Raw genomic sequence first — 24929 nt, forward strand, 5'->3', positions numbered from 1 at the left:
TGGAGAAGGCCATGCAAATCCACATACATTTATTGAGTTTCTATCAATGTGTTAGGCACATTGTGCAGAAATGTCAGAACTGCAATCAGGAGTGACATGAATTTGACCTTAAAGATATGTATAGTTTATTGGGGAATGCCAGAAATAGTATTACAATAATAATGCAATAAATTATTGCATTATAGTTTCTTATATTCAAATAATTTGTTATTAATCTTTTTGTTTCCAATTGCTATAAGATACTAGGTACTTTCTACTTCATGTCATTAGGTTTTTATTTAAAACTCAATATAACAGAGGTCCTAATTAACCCAAAACATATATGCCCACAAACTAAAGTACATTAATGAATGAAAAGTATATGACATAAAATTGGCACTTAGTAAAATATTTGTCAAAGAACAAATAAATAAAGACAAATATCGAACTATTTGCTGAGACAGTAGATTCCTCAGGTCTCTAGTACTTTAGATGAAATGCAAAAAAGATGGAGATTACATGGAAGGGTTTGTATGCAAGTAAATGGGACAAAGAAAAGAGGCTTAGATCAGTCCCTAATCCAACCTCGACCCATAAAGGGAGACAAGACTGTAGGAGAAAGTTGAACCGTGAGTTAACATGGATAGAGGCACAAGCTTTGGTACTCAAATGACAAAAATATTGTAACAACTTGGGGAGGTACAATCTTTTGCCCTCTCTGCATTAATCATACTGTAATGTCATATCAGAACCTAGCAGGGACCTCTAAGTTTTTTTGGTACCTGGAGGACTTGTTGTTTTACAGGCATCAGAAACAGGACTTTAATATCCCTGTTTTTATAAAGAAATGGTACCAGAAATGGGGCAAGAGTCAGACACTATTTTCAAAGTAAATTTAGAAGCATCAAATTCAAATAAAAAATGTACTCACATAAATTTTGAGGAGAACAAAGACACCATGTATTCCACTAGGGGCACATGCCAGGGATTTTTTGTTTTTGTTTTAGATATAATTTAAAAATATTATGGCCTAATTTATACCCAAGCCTCTAGAGAAATACATGTATTCTAAATTCCTTGGGTGCTGCATTCATATCTTGTGTTTTTGCAATATTCTTTAGAATAGATAAAACAGTGTCAGGCACACTAGACATTCAACAAAGGCATCATTTTCCAAAGACGGGAAACACAGAGAGGATTTAGCATCTGTCTTTCCTGAATGAAACGTTCTGCCACAAAGGGATCCCAAACCATTAATATTCTCAGAGAAGCCAGAAGGAAAGTTTTGGTACATTTATTGATTAGTGTCTAAGAATGCAAGAGCCACAGGCCAAACTGGCTTGGTCTTTGATGATTTGGCCTTTTCTTTCTACTCCTTGATCTTTATGACTACTTACAATCCCAGCCATGGGTTTCTACAAAGGCTTAAGAGTTATATGAAGTTCTTCCTTAGAAAATGTTTCCTTTACCATAGAGAAGCAACAGAAAGACAAGATACCACAGTTCCTGGATTAGACTCTAGGCTCTTATAGTTAGCAGTTGTGTGATCTCAGGTAAGCTACTTGCCTTTTTGTGCCTCAGCTGTGCCATCTTATAAAATGACAATAATGGTAACACCTACTTGCATAGAGCTGCTGTAAGATTTACATAAGATAATTCAGGAAAACACTCACGAACTGGAACAGTGGTACTCAATAATTGCAGGATAACCACATTATTATCATTGTGTTGAGTGTCAATTCTACCCAACTTTTCAGAACTAATCTGTGTCTCTTCATTCTGCATTGCTAATCACGTGCACCTTCTGTGCCTACATATGTAATCCAGAAGGTCACAGAGAAACTGAGGGTTTTTTCTGCAAGGAGGAGTCTGAAATATTAGCACAGCATCCCACAATCACATGTGAGGTCTCCAAGGCCTCCTGATACGAAGAAGGTGATCTTGGCTCAGTGCTCTGCAGCAGGAGAAAAGAGCGCCCAAGAGGCCAGATCTGACAGCTGGAGGCAGCAGATTTCATCCCTGCTATTGAAGCTTTGCCCACTCAAGTGGAATGAACTGACTTGTTATCTTCTTTCCCTTCTTGTGCCCAGAAGGCATGAATTCACACATCTTGGAACCAGATTCCCCAGTCTGTTCCCACATCACTCAACCCAGTTTGAGATGCCTGGTGATGATCTTCGTTACATGGAAAGCAGAGTTGAACAGCTGAGAGCCAGGCCTCTGTCTCTGACCTGTGTTCTCTATCATCTGCATAAAGGTTGGAGCTGACCAGAAGTGAAAGTTCTTGTTTCAGATCTTCCTATACTGTGTTCCTAGAAATGGAAAAACTTTCCGAACTCTGCCTTAGTATGAACATCGGCTGCTTCAAAAGATGATTCCCCTCTGGGTATCATGATCAGGTCCCTCATGTCTCTGGGAAGAGAACCTTCACATTCACCAGGCAGGTAAACACAGGGTGGAAGTTTGGCCCTAAGAGTACCAGAAACATTTTTCTTAATTTTCCTTTTTTGCCCAAAGGTCTAAATATAGAGTACTATATTTTATATGGATTTCCAAAATCATTTTTAAGTAAGCTTTCTGTTGAGTAAAATATACATTAAAAACATACAAATCACTAAACATACAACTTCTCACGCCTGTAAATCCCAGCACCTTGAGAGGCCGAGGTGGGCGGATCACTTGAAGTCAGGAGTTCAAGACCAGCCTGACCAACATGGTGAAACCCCATCTCTACTAAAAATACAAAGATTAGCTGGCGTGGTGGTGGGCACCTGTAATCCCAGTTACTCAGGAGGCTGAGGCAAGAGAATCCCTTGAACCTGGGAGGCGGATGTTGAAGTGAGCTGAGATCATGCCACTTGCACTGCAGCCTGGTGACAAAGGTAGACTCCATATCAAAAAATAATAATAAAATAAAATAAAATTAGTATAATTATAAAGAAATGTATTAGTATAATTCCTTTATATTTAATGTGTTTTGTTTGCTGTTTTTAAGAAGTCTTTGCATAACACAAGGTCATGAAGATACTCTTCTGTGTTTTCTTTTAAAAATGTTAGTATTGGCTTTCAAATTCTGATTGAAACTCCAGTTATGTTTGTATATTATGTGAGATAAAAATCCATGTATTTCCATATGGATATTCAACACCATAGCAGCCATTTATTGAAAGGATTATAATCTCTCCACTGTACTGCAGCATCTCATTTGTCATAAAGTGTGTGTGTATACATAAAATATATTCATATATATATATACACATATATTTCTTGACTCTCCATTTTCTTCCTTGTTCAGCTTGTGTATGTAATATATATATATATATGTGGTAATGTCAGTCATCCAAGTTTGTGGGTCACCTTCAAAATTATCTTTGCTTTTCTTCGGGTCTTGACATTTTGTGTAAATATTAACATCATCTTGTCAATTTTAATACACAAAACATGCTGTAGATTTTTATACAGATTGCTTTGAATTCAAGTAAATATGAAGAAAATTGATGTATTTTTATAATACTGTGTCTTCCAATCCATGATCAGGGTGTATCCCCCCATTTGTTTAGGTTTTTCTCAAAATTTATTTCCAAATGTGTTGTTTTCTAGGTAGCACTATTGAAAGTAAGATTTTAGATCTGAGTATAAATATTCATTGTATTTTGATGCTGTTATAAATTTTACACACACACACACAATTTTCTACTTGTTTTGAGGATTTATATGTCCAGGTATCAAGAGTTACCCTAATTCTAGTGAAAATATAATGTGTTTGAACTTAGTCATTAACATAGGTTTGAAATTCACACCAAGGGAACAGAAAAGAGTGCCTAGAAATGGAGGCACACATAAACAATCAATTGATTTATGACAAAGGCTCATAGCAATTCAGTGTGAAATGAATAGGCTTTCAACAGTGTTGGGACAATTGGGTATGAATGTGGATGAAATATAGAAACCTGAAACAGTCCTATTCAAGATGAATCATGCACATCAATGTGAAACCTAAAGAGAAATCTTGTGGTATGACGTTTCTTCACAACGTTGGTTTAGGTAAAGACTTAAGCCTGACAAAAAGCACTGAAGTGACAAAAATCACTAATTTTCAAAATGTAATTACTGACAATACTTGAGTATATAGCTATCATTTAAAAATTTTAATTTTAATGTGTTTGAGATAGGGTCTCCCTCTGTCAGCCAGGCTGGAGTGCAGTGGCGTGATTATGGTTCACTGTAGCTTTGAACTCCTGGGCTCAAGTGATTCTCTCACCTTAGACTCCCAAGTAGCTGGGACCACAGACACATGACACCATGCCTGGCAACTTCTTTAAAACTATTTTTATTTTTTTGGTACTTGCCCAAGCTGTTCTCAAACTTCTGGACTCAAATGATCTCCCCTCTTTGGCCTCCCAAAATGTTGGGATTCCCCACATCACACTTATACCTACCATTTCAGTATTTTTTTTCTATTTGTCTCAACTGCATTATGTTCTTTTTTTCTTTTACCTGCCTTACTTTGGATTAATGAAACCCTTTTAAAGTTACTGCAATTACCTGTCAGCAGCTTGATGATAAGATTCTCTTACTACTCTTTCAGTTGTTACTCTAGATGCTGAAGCACACATTCTGGATATGTTGGAGTCTAATGTAAATTAGATTTTTTTTTTTTTTTGACAGGGAGTCTCACTCTGTTGTCCAGGCTAGAGTGCAGACACTGCGTGGGGTAGGAGCCCGCAGTCTGCCCCTGCACGTTCCCCTAGAGGTTTGAGCAGTGGGGCGCTGAAGAAGAGAGCCACAACCCCATCACATGCCTGCGAGGAGGACAAGGGAACATTTCCCGTGTTGATATCTCCATTAATGTTTATCTGACAAACCATCTGTGTTTTCTGCAGCACTTCAAAGATGTCATTCCATTTTCTTCTGGGCTTTTTAAACACTTTTTGATTTTAGACTTCAGCAGTTGGAATGTTAATAGCTAAGTTATTTTTCTTTGCATATATTCTTCTTGAGTTTGCTGATTCTGTTAAATCATGAGTTAATATGATGATATCTTTCATAAGGCTTAGAAAATTCTCAGCCTTTATCTTTTCAAAAATGATTCTGGTTCCTTATCTCTCTCTTCTCCTTCCGGGTCTACAGTTGCAGCTGTGGTAGACCTTTTTACCATTTTCCATTTGTCTCTTATTATTTTTCTCCATGTTATATATCTTTCTTTTATGCTCTAGATAATATATTTCCTGCTGTCCTTCCTTTCATTTAACCTCTATTCACATGTGTTCAATCTGCTATAAACCTAGGTTTCTAATATCAGTTATTATATCTTTATTTTTACAACTTCTAGTTTGAATTTCTTATTGATTACTGCTCTGGGGTTCAATTTTCCACATTTTATTACATTCATGAACATATTAATAATTGTTATTTTACAGGATATCTTAAATAAACACTGTTTCATCCAACTGTTGTTCTTTTCTGGTTTGTTTTCCCCATTGGTCTTGCTTCTTGACATACCTGGATTTTTTTAAATTACCAGCATTTTACATGAAAAATAATAGGTAAAGCTCTGGTTTATGTTATTTTTCACTAAAGAAAGTTTACTTTGGTTTCTAACAATCATTTCAGAATGTAAGAGAATCACTTTAAGCGATTCAGAGACTGAAGTGATTTCGGATTGTATTTCTGGGTGCACAGGGCCTGTTCTTATTCAGGTTTGCCTTTACTCCTACAATAGAGATTTCCAGAAGTACCACAAACCAAGTCTTAAAGCTCATTCACCAGGGCGCTCTTCCTTGATAGGTCTTGAATTCAAATTTTTATCTCCCCAAAGGGTAATACTTCTAAAAACTCATTTCCTGTATTACTTAAGTCACATGAAATACCTCAGGGAAAAAAAAGGTCCTGGATATGTGCTGCTCCCTAGTGCTTTCCTTCTCTCTGGGATATGACCTCATCAGTCCCAGTTTTGGAATATCCCCAAAGTCAATTTTTTTTATCTCCCAAGCCTTGTGAATCTATTAACACCTGTTTAGCCAACACTTTCTACTTGGCTTTGTACTGGAAATCTGAAATCTGAACCTCTTCTATAGCATGTCATATGAATTGGTCAAGTTCTTGAAAGAAAAATACAGCATAAAATGTTGCACTCACTGCAGTAAAGAATGGCGATCATTAAAAAATCTGGAGACAACAGATGCTGGAGAGGATGTGGAAAAAAAGGAACACTTTTACACTGTTGGGAGTGCAAATTAGATCAACCATTGTGGAAGACAGTGTGGCGATTCCTCAAGGCCTTAGAAATAGAAATTCCATTTGACCCAGCAATCCCATTACTGGGTATATAGCCAAAGGACTATAAATCGTTCTACTATAAGGATACATGCACACGAATGTTCATTGCAGCACTGTTTACAATAGCAAAGACCTGGAACCAACCCAAATGCCCATTAATGATAGACTGGATTGGGAAAATGTGGCACATATACACCATGGAATATTATGCAGCAATCAGAAATGATGAGTTCATGTCGTTTGTAGGGACATGGATGAATCTGGAGAACATCATTTTCAGGAAACTGACACAAGAACAGAAAATGAAATACTGCATATTCTCACTCATAGGCGGGTGATGAAAAATGAGAACACATGGACACAGGGAGGGGAGTACTAAACACTGGGATCTATTGGGGGGAAAAGGGGAGGGCCAGCGGGGGGGAGGAGCTGGGGAGGGATAGCCTGGGGAGAAATGACAAATGTGGGTGAAGGGGAGAAAGGAAGCAAAACATACTGCCATGTGTGTACCTATGCAACTGTCTTGCATGTTCTGCACATGTACCCCAAAACCTAAAAATGCAATAAAAAATTTAAAAAATAAATAAAAGAATTTTAGTTTCTCAATCCTCTTCATAGTTCTCTCAGCTCCTAGTTCTCCTTTTCCTCCTCCTCCTTTTTCTTCTTCCCTCTCTCTGTCTCACTTGCTCTAAATATATACGCAAATATTTGGTTTACTGCACGCTAATCTCTCATAGCCTCAAACAGAAATCCCCAAAGATTATTTACGTGAAATGTGAGCAACTCCAGTTTGCTTAAGTTGGCCTGTATCTTTCTAGTTCCAACTGAAGACTTTTTGGGCACCTTAGTATTTAGAATACTATTAGATATAATTGAAGGCGCTCATTAAGGAGATAATCAGGAAAGGCATATTGGGTTATAGCAGTGGTTCTGTAAATGGCCCTTGGACCAGGGACATGCACATCGTTTGAGCTGAAATTTCAAATTCATTATTTCAGTTATTTTTCTTATGAGAACTAAAATACTAAAAATTTTCATCAAACCTGACAAAGCAATTATAACTGCTTCATCTTTCCACCTTCATGTCGCACTCCAGAACCTCCAACTTTTCTGTCCCTAGCCTTCATTGTTTTTGCTTTTCCTGAAGCACAATGCACAACCTGTGAACTTGTTATAAATGTATATTCTTGGGGACTACTCCAACGTACTGAACCAGAATCTTTAAGGATGTGGCCAAGAAAACTGTGTTTCCACATGCTCTCCAGGCGATTTTCTTATACATGGTAAAAACAGAGGGTCACTGAACTATTGGCAATGGAAGCTGGAAGTCAATGTTATATATTTTAATACTGGCGTCATTACCCCTTAAAATCCCTTCATATTCACAGGGCTTTACACAATGGTAACCATATATTAAGTACCCAGAAAATGTGGTTGAGGATCAAACTGCTTGGTTTAGTAACTGAGATGATTTAATGTAAGTATTTATCCTTTAGAGACTATCTTTCTCATTTACAAGATGACAGAATTCCTGTGTATATTCTAAAATATGTAAGATAAATTTCATCTTATCCACCATCTAAATAGACATTTCAGACAATCATAATCTGGCAAATAATAATTTGTTTTTAATGATATACCTGAAGTGCTATAAAATACAAACTCTTAACTGCCAAAGAAATTATACTCAATTATGTTTAGATTGGCCTCAGTGCTAATATGAATGACCATCATGTTGCCCTTGGAAAAGAAAACCCTGAAGGCTGAGAGGATGAAAGTATTAGCATCTCTTAGGTTAGCTGAGTATGTGTATGTATTAAATAATTTCAGAAATATTACTTATGTATTCTGAGAAAATGGATTTTGCTAAAAGTGCCAATAAGGCAAGGTTAAATGCAACAGATCCTCCAAAAGTAAGAGATTAAGTATGAGTGAAGAACAACTTGTGGTGAAATGTCAGTAATTAAAGAAATAGATCAGGGAAGGTGAAGTGATAACAAAAACTAAGAAACCGGAAGTAAAATAAAAAAAATTAAATAGCATCTAAAATTGACAAAGCTGAAAAAGATATGTAAGCTAAACTGTGGTCTATTAAGAAAAAACACTGGCCCTAGAAAGTAGGGGGGAGATGGGAAGCAGTCCTACCTCTTCTAATTGCACCATGAGAGTAACGTTGTGTCCTTGTTCCGCTGTCAGCTTTCCATCAGCTGTGACTATCCGCAGCCCCCGCGGGGCTTTTCCTGGGCACTTCTGGGGTTTGGCAGTGTACTGTTCCCTTACTCCATCAGTGCAATTATTGGAAACCACCTTCCTGTACCTAAATGGAAAAAAGCTCAAGTCATAAACCAGCTCATTATAATGTGAATCATTCCCACATTTTTAAATTAGACAAAGTGCCTAGCCCTGAGGACCACGAGTAAGCACCTAACCATCTTTCATGCTACTATGAGGAGTAGCATTAATTCATATAAAGTGCTCAACAGAGAGATAATCACAGTCACACATTGTATCTATTTCTAGCATTTTAGTTGACTTTCATGCATCTATTAAATTAATGAGTCACTTCATTCTGGAGTTGTAGGAAATACACAGAAATAGAAGATATAGCCCTTTCTCTCACTAGGTTTATAAGATAGTTGGAGAGACATTAATGGCTAATCTAGGAGATAATTCAAAGGCCATATAATTAAGGACTAGCATGACTAATAAATATTGCAAAGGAATTTATAGTTCAGAGAAAGAATAGGTTATGATGGATATATGACTCAACATTCATAGATCTCATAGAGACTGCTATAGTAATGGTATAGCACAGAAAATACTGGCTTAATTTGATATTTCTACTCAATAATTCATGAGAGATTATATGGGTTAAACGATCAAACCTCACATTAAAGAGATTTCAGCTTTTGCAGATTGATCTCTTTTGCTTATTTCTTCTTTTAGTTTTAACAGGAAAAAATTATTCTGCAAAATCAACCTATATAATTATTCAGATTCATAGTAAATTAAAATTTGCAATTATAGGATGACAAAGCTTTAAGATTTTTTTTTTTTTTTTTTTTTTTTTTTGAAGCAGAGTCTTTCTCTGTCACCCAGGCTGGAGCTCACTGCAACCTCCGCCTCCCAGGTTCAAGCGATTCTCCCGTCTCAGCCTCCTGAGTAGCTGGGATTATTGGCAAGTGCTGTCACATCCAGCTAATTTTTAAAAATTATTTTTAGTAGAGACATGATTTCACCATGTTGGCCAGGCTGGTCTGAAACGTCTACTTTGTGATCCACCTGCCTCGGTATCCCAATGTGCTGGGATTACAGGCATGTTCCACCGTGCCCAGCCAAACTTTAAGGTATTTGAGGTTCAGTGTTATCTAGTCATTATCATTTTATACTGTTGGGTCTGGAGCAACCACTTTATATATGTATATATTTGATTTCCCAGGTTTACTTGCCTGGAGTTAGTGGTAGAATCCAAATGAGAAGCAATCAAAGCTTACTTTCCACTCTTCTAGACCAGAGATCAGAAAAATGTTTGTTATGAAGAACCAGATAGTAAATGTTTCAGTTTTGCAGGCTATGTAAACTTTGTCACAACTACTTAACTCTGCACTTACTGTATGAAAGTGAACACAGACAACACATACAAGAATGTATGCACCTGAATTCCAGAAAACCTTTATTTACAAAGCTGACATAGTTTTCCAATGCATTTAAGTATAACAAATGCCCTTTCCTCTGCAAGAAAGTCCAAGGAGACCCTGTCTAGAAAAGTGCTTTGACACTGTGGGTCACTACAGTGTCAATTATTAATGCTTAACTCATTTCATATGTTAAATGTAAGAATTAAATGGGTTAATGTACAAAGAGTACTTAAAAGTATTCTAATACTTAGCAAGTGCTCACAAAATATTACTGATTATTACTATTTAATATTATTACTATTTCTCTTCTCTGTTCAAAACCTTCATGGACTTCAAATGACCTTAGGGTGAGTTGTAAATTCTGTAATCCTGGGCATAAAGCCCTTTTTTTTTTTTTTGAGATGGAGTTTCACTTGTTGCCCAGGCTGGAGTGTAATGGTGCGATCTCAGCTCGCCACGACCTCCGCCTCCTGTGTTCCAGTGATTCTTCTGCCTCAGCCTCCTGAATAGCTGGGATTATAGGCATGAGCCACCACACCTGGCTAATTTCGTATTTTTAGTAGAGACAGGGTTTCTCCACGTTGGTCAGGCTGGTCTCAAACTCCCAACCTCAGGTGATCCACCTGCCTCGGCTTCCCAAAGTGCTGGGATTACAGGTGTGAGCCACCATGCCCAGCCTCCACTAGCTAATCTTATTCTATTCTCCTGGACTCTTTCTTCCTCTTAGGCCCATATCCATTCTCTTTTTAATCCTCTTGAGAGTACTTCTTTTTTTCTCTCTCTTTCTGCTTCAATGTACCCCTGCATGCCCTATCAGCTGCCTAAAATTTACCCACCCTTTAAGGTACTGCTTACTTCCTGTCTTCTCTAACACAGTTTCCCCGAATATAGTAAAATGGCAGGAATTTCATAGAGTGCTTACTATGTCCTAATTATTATGCTAAGTTCTTTACATACATTAACTCATTTATCTTCAAATATATCCATGATAAGGAAGATGCTGTAATGATTCTCAAAAAAAACAGATGGAGGAATTGACGTTCCTAGGTGCCAACTAGTTTTCTCAAGATCAAACAGCCAGGACCCGAGACAATTTGTCTCTAGAACACACCTCCTCTTTATTACTGCACTGTACTGTAGCTTTAAATGGAATAAGATTATCCCTCCTCTAAATCCTTAAAGGACTCCTTATGATTTACTTGATAGGAATTCCTCATACCTTGTATGATTTTCTTCCTGGTGTGACTTTGTGAACTTCAAGCTCCTTGAGGGCCCCCTTGTGTTTCAGATATATAAGGCTGGTAATCAGAAAGTCTACACTGGTAACTAGACCAGTTTAAATGTGAAACTATCTGCATAGCAATTGATTATTACATCCCCAAACCCTCCAGGTATCTCACTCACGAACCCAGCTATGCTGATCCCTGTCGTTAGAGTACTTGCTTCTCACAATTTAGCAACCTATGGGTTAACACCTAAGCCCATGGGGGGGGGTCCTCCAAAACTCTGCTCCAGAAATAAGATCACTGCCCATTATGGTTGATCATTGTTATGCCTAAGGAATTTGAACATCATTCCATCTGATTTTTTGTTTTATTGAGACAGTCTCACTGTTACCCAGGCTTTACTTGGCTCACTGCAGCTTTATCCTGGCTTACTATAGCTTCCACCTTGTGGGTTCAAGCAATTCTCTTGCCTCAGCCACCTAAGTAGCTGGAATTAGAGGCATGTGCCACCACAAATGGCTAATTTTTGTATTTTTAGTAGATATAGCATTTCACCTTGTTGGCCAGGCTGGTCTCAAACTCCTGGCTTCAAGTAATCCACTCACCTCAGCTTCCCAAAGTGCTGGGATTAAAGATATGAGCTATCACACCCAGCTTCATCTGATAATTTTTAAGAAATCCTTTGCTTATGAGTGTATGTATATTAAAAGAGAAAATAAAGGCAGTTGAGAGAAAGAAGGAAATAAAAAACAAAATGCAGGCACTGGAGAATGATAGCATCCTGGCACCAGCAATGGTAGCAAGAAAAATGACCAGTGATGCCACCCAGGTTAATTGTGCCATCTCAGTTTGTTTCACATGCATCACAGACTGCCTACAGGTTTCAGAGGGGAGGCTCTATGCAAACTGAAGTCAGGTTATGACTTTTAATCAGTCAGCATCCAAGCACATCTGTGACTCTCTCTTGGTGAGCAGCTAGAGAAGCATTGGCTCACCATCACCACTAGCATCATCAGCTAGAGAACATTCTTCTGTTTGTTACTGTCCTGATCAATCATTACCTTACGCTTTCCTGAATCCTGCAATAACAAGAGTTCTGCTTAAATCCAAAGCACGAATCTATCCCCCTGGGACTCTGCCACAGAGAAGACTGTTGGTAATTTTTTTAAATGCTCATTAAAAACCATTCTGAAACCATTTTATTTCCTGTATGAAAATGGCATCACATTAGCCTACCAGACCTGTCCCTGAAATTTAGTAGAAAATTGTGCCGTAATACAGAGTTCATTTACTCAAGAAAGCACACACCTGCTTTTTGCATTACAGAATGGTTCTATTTTCATCCCGGCAGCTGTCCCCGGGTCTGAGTTACATAAATGAATAATGCATTTAATATGTTATTAAATGGGGCTGCTACCTCCGTAATAACAAGGCAACTTATGATTATGTTGGACCTGCGCTCTGAATATTACTGGGATGCATTTAGTTGGTAAAGCATTTTTCAATCTGCCAAGAAGAAAAGTGCTTTGTAATGACAAGGGAGTCTTTGTACAATTACTGAAAAGGAAGCATTCTGCAAATGTGCCTTTGATATTACTGATGGCTCATCAGTAGATAGGAGCTTACACTCCACCCTAATTTCAGCTATTCTCTTCCCTCCTATCTTGATATACCTCTGTAACATTTTCCTTTTTGCCCCTACCCTTTTTGATTTTGCTTCTGTGCTGCCTGGCAGTCTTAAAAAAGATGAAGGCTATAATTATCTTTGTGAAAATAAAACTGGACGAAAGCATTAAAAGTCTTTGTAATCTGTGACTTTTCAATTTACTAGGATTTTTTTTTTTTGACATTTTGAGGTGGTGATGGCCAAATACAGATGTGTATAAGTATTCAGTATATGTTGAGGTGACCGTATATTCTAGCTTAGATCTCAACCCTGTCTACCCTTTAGTATCAGCTGGGGATCCTTTTAAAATAAACGAATATCCAGGCTCTGTAACCAGAAATGCTCATTTGAGAATCATGAGGATCAGTTTGTTTTTGTTCTTAAGTTCCCTGGTGATACTAGTTAGCAGCCAAGGTTAAAGACCACTGACATTTAAAAAGTCAAAAAACAATAGATGTTGATGTGGATGTAGTGAAAATGGAACACTTATATATGGTTAGTAGGAATGTAAATTAGTACAAAGTAGCACAATGTCTATGGAAAACAGAATGGAGATTTATTAAAGAACTAAAATTAGCTCTACTATTGAATCCAACAATCCCACTACTGGGTGTCTACCAAAAGGAAAAGAAGCTATTATATCAAAAAGACACCTGCACAATTCATGACTGCAAAGATATGGAACCAATTTAAGTGCCCATCAGTTGATGAGCAGATAAAGAAAACATGGTATAGATACCCTGTGGAATACTATTCAGTCATAAAAAGGAATGAAATATGTATTTTGCAGCAACTTGGATGGAGCTGGAGGCCATCATTCTATTTGAAGTAACTCAGAGATAGAAAAATCAAATGCCACATTTTCTTACCTGTAAGTGGGAGCTAAGCTATGGGTACACAAAGACATAGACAGTAGAATAACGAACTTTGGAGACTCACAAAGGGTGAGGGAAGAAGGAGGGTGAGAGATTTTTTAAAAACTACATATTAGGTAAAATGTATGCTACTTGGGTGATAGATGCACTAACATCTCACCTTCATTACTACACAACCTATCCATGTAACCCAAACCACTGGTACTCCAAAAGCTTTTGAAATTACACACACACACACACACACACACACACACACACACACACACAAACATATATATATGTTATATATCCCAACAATGTATAACATTTTGTGTGTGTGTGTGTGTGTGTGTGTATTTTTTTCAAGAAAATAAATGAACACCACTGACTTGAAGGTTAAAACTAAATTGCCTCAGTTTAAATTCATGCTCTTACCCTATGAATTTGGGCAAATTTACCCATCTGCTCTCAAATCTTTGCCTATAAATTCCGGATAATTGTGGAATTTTTTCCTAAAGTTCTTGGGAAGATCAAATGAGACAACGTATTGAAAAAGGCTTACCAAAGAGTTTGGCACATTTAGAACTTAGTAAATATTAAAATATCAAAAGTTATGAAAAAGCATTTACATATCAAATATTAACTTGCTATTATATTTCAAGTTCCTCCCAAAATAAAAGTGACCTCCTTATTGCCAAGATCATTTTAAGATCAAATTCAATTATGTCAATTCCTTTCTTAAAATCATTCACAATTTCCCATGGGTTTATTCTGAAGCGTAAAGTTCAGGTTTAAGGTAGAGATCCACAACCTGACCTTGATGCATTTTTCTAGCATCAGCTCATTCCATGGCCTGACATGCTCCCTGAGACAGGCCGTTCTGTCTACTAAATGCCTTCTTTTACTTGTGCTGTTCTTTCTGCCTGGGATGCTGTTTCCTACTGTCAAACTTCTTCTACTCATTCTTTTAAAAAACAGCTTCAAAATCATGCTTTTTGTGAAACTGCCTCTTCCCTTTTGTCACAGTCATTGTCACATGTAGGTGAAACTGGAACTCTAGGTCTTCTTGTACCCCAGGAGTGTTACTGTCATTAAGCAACAGTGTTCCTTATTTGCACTCACAATAAGAAAAACATAAATAGTTCAATTTCTTGGCTTGTGCTATGTGCATTTGCTTTGAAGGGAAAATACTACCTTGTTACAATGATACTGGACTTAATGAAGCAGGAGATGAAGGAAGACTTGGGGATGGAGAAGAGGGCTAGTTCTGGGTAGAGTGGGTAGCTAAGACTTAAAAATCTTCCAAATCTACCACCTTAGCAATGTAGGTGTGCAATGACAAAACAGCTATATGTGTATGTTCATGTGTGGGTTTTTTTTTTTTTTTTTTTTTTTTGAAACGAAGTCTTGTCCTTTCGCCTAGGCTGTAGTGCAATGGCACGAGCTTGGCTCACTGCCACCTCCATCTCCCAGGTTCAAGCGATTCTCCTGCCTCAGCCTCCTGAGTAGCTGGAAATACAGGCATGTGCTACCACACTCAGCTAATTTTTTGTATCTTTTTAGTAGAGAAAGGATTTCACCATATTGGTCAGGCTGGTCTCAAACTCCTGACTTCATGATCCACCTGCCCTGGCCTCCAAAGTGCTGGGACTACAGGTGTGAGCCACCACACCTGGTCCATGTGTGCAAACTAAAAGGGCTATGTAACTATAGATCTCCAACATGAAGATACAGGGCTACAATGGCATGGCTTAACAATTAGGGTAGAGAGAGATTCTTCTACTCCTGCATCCAGAAAAACTGCTTCTGAAAAAGTAGTCGTGGTGGTGGCCTCGATTTCCTGACCTCCAGTGAATAGCGATTATACCAGATGTGGCTGACAGACCTCATTGGTGGCTGTACCTTAACCATTGTGACTCTTCATCCGTAGACACAGGCAGCCCAGAAATGGCCATTATTCTTTAACTGGGATCCCATGTGACAAGGTATGCTCAGGGGTGGCAGTGTTTCCACATATCCACAATAATCTCTACGTAGCAGCCATGGCATCAGCAATCAGGAAGAAGAGAGCTCCATGGGTGGCTAACCAGGTTTTCCAAGTTTCTCTCTTCAAGGCAACAGCTCTTTGGACTATTTCCCTCCACTGAGTAAAGAGAACTAGGAATTAGGGGACAGGGATAAGACAGAAGACTAGGTAGAAAGAAGAAAGCTTCTCTTGCATTAAACAGGATGGAAGCACACGTCATTTAATTTGAATAGTATTAGGAATGTAATTTCATTTTGGACTTGAGCTTAATGAAATGGGACATATGGCCACACACACTTCACTAAATCACTTAATATCAAGAATCATATTGAGAATGGCTCACAGAATCCACTATCTGGGCGTACCAGTTGTACAACTAAGTTATATGAATTTGTTTTCTATCTTTTGAGCACCTTCAGTCCAAGGAATTCTAATACTGAATCCTTTCAACTGGTCACGTAAATGTCAAAGCTCGATGGGGTCCTCAGGATCAACCAATATAATCCCTTTGTTTTTCACATAAGGAAAAGGACAAAGTTTAGAGAGTTGCACATCACACAGGGGATGACCAGCAGGTCTGGGACTCTGGACTAAGTTTGGTGTTCTCTTGCCACTGTGCCGTAACACCTGGATAAGAATCGTGAATGCCAATGCCATTGAGGTGGGCAAGAATCACCATGTGAGAAAGCAGGTCTCCACGTACATACACTGATATTCACCTTTCTCTTCATTTCCCAACCCCAATGTCATCCATGAAATGATGGAAAACCTCATTTAAGAAAAATGCTCTGAAGAGTCAACCCTGTAGCAACAAAAAATTATTGAGTGTCTGCTGTGAGGCTGTATGGTTCTTGGCTATGAAAACAGCTACACAGTCCCCTGCAGAGATGAGTCTGTAAATAATGCAAGTGATTTCCTTTCTGTGGACTTTAAACACATGCACCACTTTTAGGGCCAACTATTCTCCTTGATGCACACTGAAAAATATCCTTGAGAGGAGATCTGACCAAACATCCAAATCCCCACAAGGCACCCAAAGCAGAATCACCTGGAAAAGCCCAAAGCCCCTAAAGACACTGGGAATCGCAAATCTAGGAAATGGCAGGTTAGCAGAATGTTTTATGGTTTATGTAGAGAGGAAGCTTTCAAATTTTATTTTTAATTGACATTCGTTATACATATTTATAAGGTACAGTGTGATGTTTTGATACATATATAAATTGTATAATGATTAAATCTATCACATCCAACACCTCACACATTTATCCTTTCTTTCTGGTGAGAATATTCAACTTTCTCTCTTCTAGCTATTTTGAAATATATCAAATAATATTATTAACTATAGTCACCCTACTGTGAAATAAAATACCAAATGTCATTTATAAAAAGCATCTTTTAAAACATTCCAAATGTATGTTGATAGTATAAAGAGAACTATTTTGCTAGAATTTATGTGCGTATTTTTTCTTGGACCCACTATATATCTGTATATAGATACTGATTTTAATCTTTTTAGAAATGTATTTATTGTATAAATATACCCATTGAAATTGCTTGAACCTGGGAGGCGGAAGTTACAGTGAGCCAAGATCCCACCACTGCACTCCAGCCTGGGCAACACACTGAGACTCTGTCTCAAAAAAAAAAAAAAAAAGAAAAGAAAATCCCAGAAACTAACCCTGAAGAGCAGTAAGAACTGTCTTTGTACCTTCTTCCATGAAGAATTAATGCCCCCATAAAGACACTCTACAGACAGAAATTTCTATACATAATTTTTAAAGCACATCTAGAAATATCTCTAGCTTAATAGCAAGAAGAAATACTTCCTTTGAGAAGACTATCCTGGTTTCTTAGAATAAACCAATATCCACTTTATTTTATATTTACAGAATCTTTAACCACTGGCATGAAACAAGCATTGCCCTAGTTAATCTCGCAACCTAAATTTTGCAGTATGTTCCCTGGTTCCAAAACAGTACAAATAAGACTTAACCATATATAAGTATAACTAAACGAGCTTGTGCTTGTGGATGTGCATGCTGAGATATTTATACACCAAAAGAAAAACAAAGAGGAACAAATTTGGGGTTATTTCAGCACTAACATGAAACAAAATACAATGAATACTGATTTCATTTCATTTGACCAAAAGGAACTCATTCAGTAATCAGCTAAACACATTAGCTGGCCTGAGAGGCATAAAGGGACAGACATGTCTTGGTGTACAATGCTTTCATCTCTTTCTAATTATGTCACTTTGTGAGTCCATGTAGGTTATTACGTTTGTTTTATTAATGAGAAAACAAAGACTTACATTAAATATGCCCCAGATATTAGTAGTGCAGTGACAATTTAGCATCATATATATGTCTGGACTGTGGATTCATAATAAAAATAAGTTTTTTCCCTCCTTTCTCTTTACTCTAGAAGAGCCTTCGGACAATAACTATTGGAGATGGCACACATTTTATAAGGTGATGACTATGTGCTAGGCATTGTGCTACATGCTTTACATACCGTGTCACATTTAATCATATTCTGAAGGCAAACAGCAAAATGTTGTAGGTTAAGGAACTAATGTTCAAAGAAACAGAGTCCCTTGCTAAACATAACAGTAAATTGCAGAGGTTAGACTGAATATCCTTAATTGTTTCATTCCAATTACTCTCTTTTTCACCAAACAAAACATCCCTAATTCTATTTCACTCTCAATCCATAACAGGCTGAGGGACCAGTACCAGCCTCCTTGCTTTCCGTCTTCATGGAAAATGCCATGTAGAAGCTGTAAGGGCGGAGGGTGAAGAGAGGCAGGGAGCCAACTGTGGAGAACACAGCAGGCTCTACTGTTCTACTGTGTGAATATGAGAAACCGTGATACCACTGGAACAAGGAGCCAGAGTGGTGGTTACAGCCACCTGAAGGGACATCCTGCATCTAGTTCACTTCTTATTCCATCCATCCTAAGTCCTAGCCAACAACTCAAACAAAAATTGTGCAACCATTCACTTCTACATAGTGAAGCTGATAAGTATTTTGGCATCTCATCAAAATAGCATTTCTATTGGGCACAATAATTACGAATGCCAGGATTTCTCCATCCTGGAGAAGCAGGTAAACCTGAGAACACTGCTATATACACAGGGTAATAAGTGGACAGTGAAAGTAACCATAGACATTGATAAAGTGAGGTATTTAAGAACATTTTTTTAAAAAAAGAAAGTCTTCCTGCATGCTTCCAAGTAAATTCTCAGAAAGGTGATGCTGGGAGGTTTGGTCAACCACCCCACTCAATTCACTTTCCCACTGCATGTCTGTACCATGTGCTATGCTGTAAGAAAAGGGTGAGACAAGTCAGGTGCCCAGGGAGCACCATTTATGAAGGCACTTACAAATGGCCAACCCTACACTTGCAATTCCTCTGTGCTTCATCCCAGCCCTGAGGCTAATACAGATTCTGCACTAACTGAGCATGAGGTGACCATGGATGGCTTATATTCGGCATTAGAGACAGGGTTCACAGTGGCTGCTTAACTCTATCAGCAGGCAGACATTGGCATCCAGGCTTGCCCTTGAGAAAGCTACCATTGTGACCCTTCCCCAGGGTCATCTCTTGTTCTTTTTGCATGAAATGACCTTCCTCACCTTATTAATTTGGCTAAATCCTACTTCCCCTGCCCCCCAGCTTTCCTTTACAGAATGTACTGGCATTTGAACTTTAAAGGAGGATGGTAGTTAATACAAATGAATCTCTAATTTGTGGGATTCACTGGCAGCCTGTTTTAACCCTTACAAGGGAGAGACGTGGCAATGCCTGCTACTCAGGTCTGAGAAGTTACAGTTGGCTGAGTGGAATTTGCATTATGAGCTAGCAGAAACACCTCCAGTTGCCAAGAGACTTAATTATCTTTGTATTATTTGTATAAAAAGTATTATGGGATGAGAATATTAACTGCAGCAACTGCAGCATTATTTACAGTGGCAGAAAAAACAAACAACCCAAGCATCCATGGAGGAAGGAAGACTGGTAGTACTGTAATGATACTTAATACTATGGAATGAAAGAAATGAGAAAGTACCCTTATATATCCTGACTTAGAAAGATGTTAAAGACACATGTTCGCATGAAAAAGGCAAATGGAAAAACAATACATCTAGTAGGAAATCACATGTAAAAACAACCAAATTAGTTTGTTTGTTTTCTCTTGGCACAAGTATTTGCTAGCAAATGCAAAGAAAAGTGATTAGAAGCCAGCATATCAAACAGATCACAGTTGTGTAGGGAAAGGGGGCCGGGACTTGGATGATATTGTAAATTGGCTTTGAAACATATGAAACATACACATTGGTTTTGTAACTAAATATTTTTAAGTAAAAATCTGAATGTATAGTGGCAGTATTATTAGTGGCTATGATATTATATACTGAATCTGCTTAGAAAGTACCACTGAATGAACACATAGCCAAATGACACCTGGGGTGAGGGGCTGGAGTGACATTAAGGAAGGCAGAGTTTCTTTTCCAAGTTCACCTACATTTTACCTTTTGCCAACTCTTGAATTGGCTACAAACACTGCAAATGGGAATTCAGTGGTGTGAGGCCTTCTTTGTAGATGACTTCAGGCCCTTGTTCCAGCTAAGGGTCTTTGTGTTCCTAACGCAAAACATGTAGTTTAGACAATATGCTGATCAGTGGGGTTATTATTGATATCCATTCCCTTGACTTCAGCGTGTAAGGCCCTATTTGGGAATCCATTCCTCCACCTATGAGCACCTTACTTATGAGAGCAGGACATTAACCAAAACTCCTGATGACTGGTATTTATCATATGTTCTATTTATGCCAGCTTGCTCACAAATGCTGATGTTTTCTGCAAAATGTTCAAGTGGAACAGGCAAAACCAGGGGATGTGGCGACTTAACAAAAATCATTTGGGGTCAGATGCTATTGTGTAACACCCACTGAAGTGAACAAGCCCCTGAGAGTGAAGGTGGAGTCCTAGAAGGTAGTGTTGTAATTTTGTGACTACTAAACATAACAAATGCACTGACAAACATGTATATATCTGAACACTTACTGCTAAGTCACATTTTAATTAACATTATAATTCTAACTTTAGATGGCATAGATGGTAATTCCCCTTTGAATATAAGATCACTTAATCATCTCTGATGCTTTATTTGATATTAGTCAGGATGTATAAGATCTCAGTGAACTGGAGAGTGAGGGGTCATGGGCGTCATTCGGACTTAGTCTATGATTAAAAAGCATCTGGAACAATTTCATCCCTCTGTTTCAGCCTCCTATCATCAAACTAATATAAATTTCTTGACTGACTGAGTTGGTAAAAAAAAAAAATCCGTTTTTAAATTACCTTGAGGAGTTTCCAATGCCCTTTACAATGTCTAAACGTGCTGGTACCTGCAAGTAATAAAACTCCTGTCTTTGACATTCTGTCCCTACTAAGTGTAGTTATTTTATCAGTCCTTTTCATTTTCTTCCCCGTGGTACTATGCTAAGACCTCGCTGACCCATTGCTGTGAAGGTGTTGTTTGTATTTTCCTTGGATGTTGTGTTATCATTCAAATAAGTGATAGCTTACTCCTTTATTCAAAGGTTCTAGGAATCCCTAACATCAGAAACAGAAATCGTTGCAATCATTTTCGGTATCTTTTCCCTCCTTGAAAAGAGTAGTATCTGTTATTTGATAATCTTTTTAAAAAAATATTAAACATATTTAAAATTTCAAATACAGAGTACATAAATGGAAGTCTCACCTCCTCAAGTGGATTCTCTGTACTGTAGCTGGCATGAGAAAGGAGATGAGGCTTTGTCAAGTAGAACTGGCAGACTGGTAAGCATCCTACCTCCTTATTTCCCTTCTTCCTTCCCTTTCTCTTTCTTGCTCTCTTTTTTTTTAAGATATGGGGGTCTCTCTATGTTGCCCAGGCTGGTTTCAAACTCCTGGACTCAAATGATCTTTCCATTTCAGCATCCTGAGTAGCAGGGATTATAGACATGTGCCATCACACCAGCTTCTTTATAACTTATTATTATCAGAATTGTCAAATATGAGTAAAGAAAGAAAAATAATGTAATTAATTCCCATGTGCTCATTAACCCATCTCCAAAAATTATCAATACTTATCTGTTTTTTAACATGCTAAAACAAAACTCACACAATATGTATCTCTAAAAAATAAGGCTGAGGGATCCCAAGATGGCCAAATGAGAGGCAGCTCGGGAAAGCAGCTCCCAGTGAGAGAGACACAGAAGCTGAGTGGTCTCCACAATTCCAAACGAGGTACCAGGTTCATTTTGTGGGTCTGGTTGGACAGTGGGTATAAACCAAATAGGGCAAGGTGAGGCAAGGTGGGGCACTGCCCCACCCAGGAGGTGTGTGCAACTTACCTGAGGACCAGGGGATATAGTGGTCCTCCAGTCTTCAGTTCTGGGACTTCAGTTCAGATACAGTGCTCCACCCAAGCCCTCTACTAACCCGCAGAACAGGAGATCTTCACTGGGCTGAAAAGCCTCAGTGAGCTGCCTGAACAGGGCAGAACAGCAACTTTGGCCATTGCCAGGACTGTCAGCATAGATCTAGGCAGAAGCACTGGCTGACACGAAAACCAGAAAGCAGGCAGGACGGAGCCACCTGCCCCGTAGAAAGAAGGGGAAATGAACGCAGGGAAACAGCCCATACGGCAGGATGCGTCACCCTCCCCCGCCCTGCACAAAGCCCAGCAGGCTAAAAAACTCTCCCTCCAGAGTTTCACACTCAGAACATCAGTTAGACAGCGACCAAGAACGATCCAGCTCTGCAGGGGAAGGGAAGCCGCCATTGCAGAAGCCGGCCTAATTTTCCTGAGTAAATAAAAGACACAACAGCTCCACTGAATCTGTGGCAGCCCAGCAGCGCCTCTGCAGGCAGACAAAGGAAAGGCCACCTCCTCAAGCAGCTCCTTGAGATAAGAACTACATAAATCCAAGGAGATGGGAAGAAAGCAGAGCAAGAAGAATAAAACCATCAAAAACCAGAATGCCTCCCGCGACCACGAGATCACAACTCCTCATCAGCAAGGAAACAAAGCTGGACGGAGAACGAATTTGACAAATTGACAGAAGCAGGCTTCAGAAGGTGGGTAATACCAAACTTCTCTGAGTTAAACTAAAACCTTGAAAAAAAGGTTAGACGAAATGCTAACTAGAACAATCAGCTTAGAGAAGAACATAAATGACTTGATGGAGCTGAAAAACAAGTTCTTCACAAGAACTTCGTGAAACATGCACAAGTTTCAATAGCTAAATAGATCAAGCAGAAGAAAGGATATCAGAGATTGAAGATCAACTCAATGAAACAAAATGAGAAGGCAAGAAAAAAGAACAGAGTGAAAAGAATGAACAAAGTCTTCAAGAAATATGGGATTATGTGAAAAGACCTAATCTACGCTTCATTGAAGCACTTGAAGATGATGGGGAGAATGAATCCAAGCTGGAAAACACTCTTCAGGATATTATCCAGGAGAACTCCCCCAACAGTGAAGGCAGGCCAACATTCAAATACAGGAAATATAGAGAACACCACAACGATACTTCTCTACAAGAGCAACCCCAAGGCACATAATCGTCAGATTCACCAGGGTTGAAATGAAGGAAAAAATACTAAGGGTAACCAGAGAGAAAGGTCAGGTCACTCACAAATGGAAGCACATCAGACTCACAGTGGACCTCTCAGCAGAAACCCTACAAGCCAGAAGAGAGTAGGGGCCATATTCAACACCCTTAAAGAAAAGAACTTTCAACCCAGAATTTCACATCCAGCCAAACTAAGCTTTATAAGTGATGGAGAAATAAAATCCTTTATTAACAAGCAATTGCTGAGAGATTTTGTCACTACCAGACCTGCCCTACAAGAGCTCCTGAAGGAAGCACTAAACACAGAAAGGAAAAACCAGTACTAGCCACCACAAAAAAACAAAAACAAAAACAAAACAAAACAAAAAAACAAATGGTAAAGACCAACAACACAATGAAGATATTATGGCAACCAAAGAGCAAAATAACCAACCAGTAATAAAATGGTGGGATCAAATTCACACATAACAATATTAACCTTAAATGTAAATGAACTGAATGCCACAATCAAAAGACACAGACTGGCAAACCAGTTAAAAAGCCAAGAACCATCAGTGTGCTGTATCCAAGAGACCCATCTCACCTGCAAAGACACATATAGACTAAAAGGGATGGAAGAACATTTAGCAAGCTAATGGAAAGCAAAGAAAAGCAGGGGTGGTAATCCTAGTCTCTTACAAAATGGACTTTAAACCATTTTATCAAAAGAGGCAAAGAAGAACATTACATAATGGTAAAAGGATCAATACAACAAGAAGAATGAACTATCCTAAATATATATATGTACCCAATATAGTAGCACTCAGATACATAAAGCAAGTCCTTAATGACCTACAAAGAGACTTAGACTCCTGCACAATAATAATGGGATACTTTAACACTCTAGTGTCAACACTGGACAGATTAATGAGACAGAAAATCAACAAGGAAATCCAGGACTTGAACACAGATATGGACCAAGCAAACTTAATACACATTTACAGAACTCTCAACCCCAAATCCACAGAATATACATTCTTCTCAGCACCACATCACACTTCTCTAAAATCAACCACATAATTGGGAGTAAATCACTCCTCAGAAAATGCAAAAGACTGGAAATCACAACAGCCTCTCAGACCACAGTGCAATCAAATTAGAACTCAGGATTAAGAAACAAACTCAAAACTGCACAACTTCATGGAAAATGAACAACTGGCTCCTGAATGTCGACTGGATAAACAACGAAATGAAGGCAGAAATAAAGATGTTCTTTGAAAACATACCAGAATCTCTGGGACACATTTAAAGCAGTGTCTAGAGGGAAATTCATAGCAATAAATGCCCACATGAGGAGCAAGGAAAGGTCTAAAATCAACACCTTATCATCAAAATTAAAAGAGTTAGAGGAGCAAGATCATACAAACTCAAAACCTAGCAAAAGACAAGAAATAACTAAGATCAGAGCAGAACTGAAGGAGATAGAGACACAAAAAAACCTTTAAAAAACCAACAAATCCAGGAGCTGGTTTTTTGAAAAGATCAACAGATAGATAGATTGCTAGCCAGACTAATAAAAAAGAAAAGAGAGAAGAATCAAATAGATGCAATGAAAAACGATAAAGGGGACATCACCGCTGATTCCACAG

The 24929-nt window shown here is 38.3% G+C and overlaps 1 protein-coding gene across 6 annotated transcripts in view; it reads right to left on the bottom strand.

Moving 5' to 3' along the window:
* SORCS1 (sortilin related VPS10 domain containing receptor 1) overlaps window positions 1–24929 on the bottom strand; it is a 613910-nt gene that overhangs the window by 72297 nt on the left and 516684 nt on the right. For all 6 annotated transcript variants that reach the window (XM_035269025.3, XM_035269024.3, XM_035269023.3 and 3 more), the window contains exon 18: window positions 8404–8575. In XM_035269025.3, the coding sequence (XP_035124916.3) occupies window positions 8404–8575 (172 nt within the window). The remainder of the gene's footprint in view (window positions 1–8403; window positions 8576–24929) is intronic.

This window comes from Callithrix jacchus, chromosome 12 (genome assembly GCF_049354715.1).
Source record: "Callithrix jacchus isolate 240 chromosome 12, calJac240_pri, whole genome shotgun sequence".
NCBI lineage: Eukaryota > Metazoa > Chordata > Mammalia > Primates > Cebidae > Callithrix > Callithrix jacchus.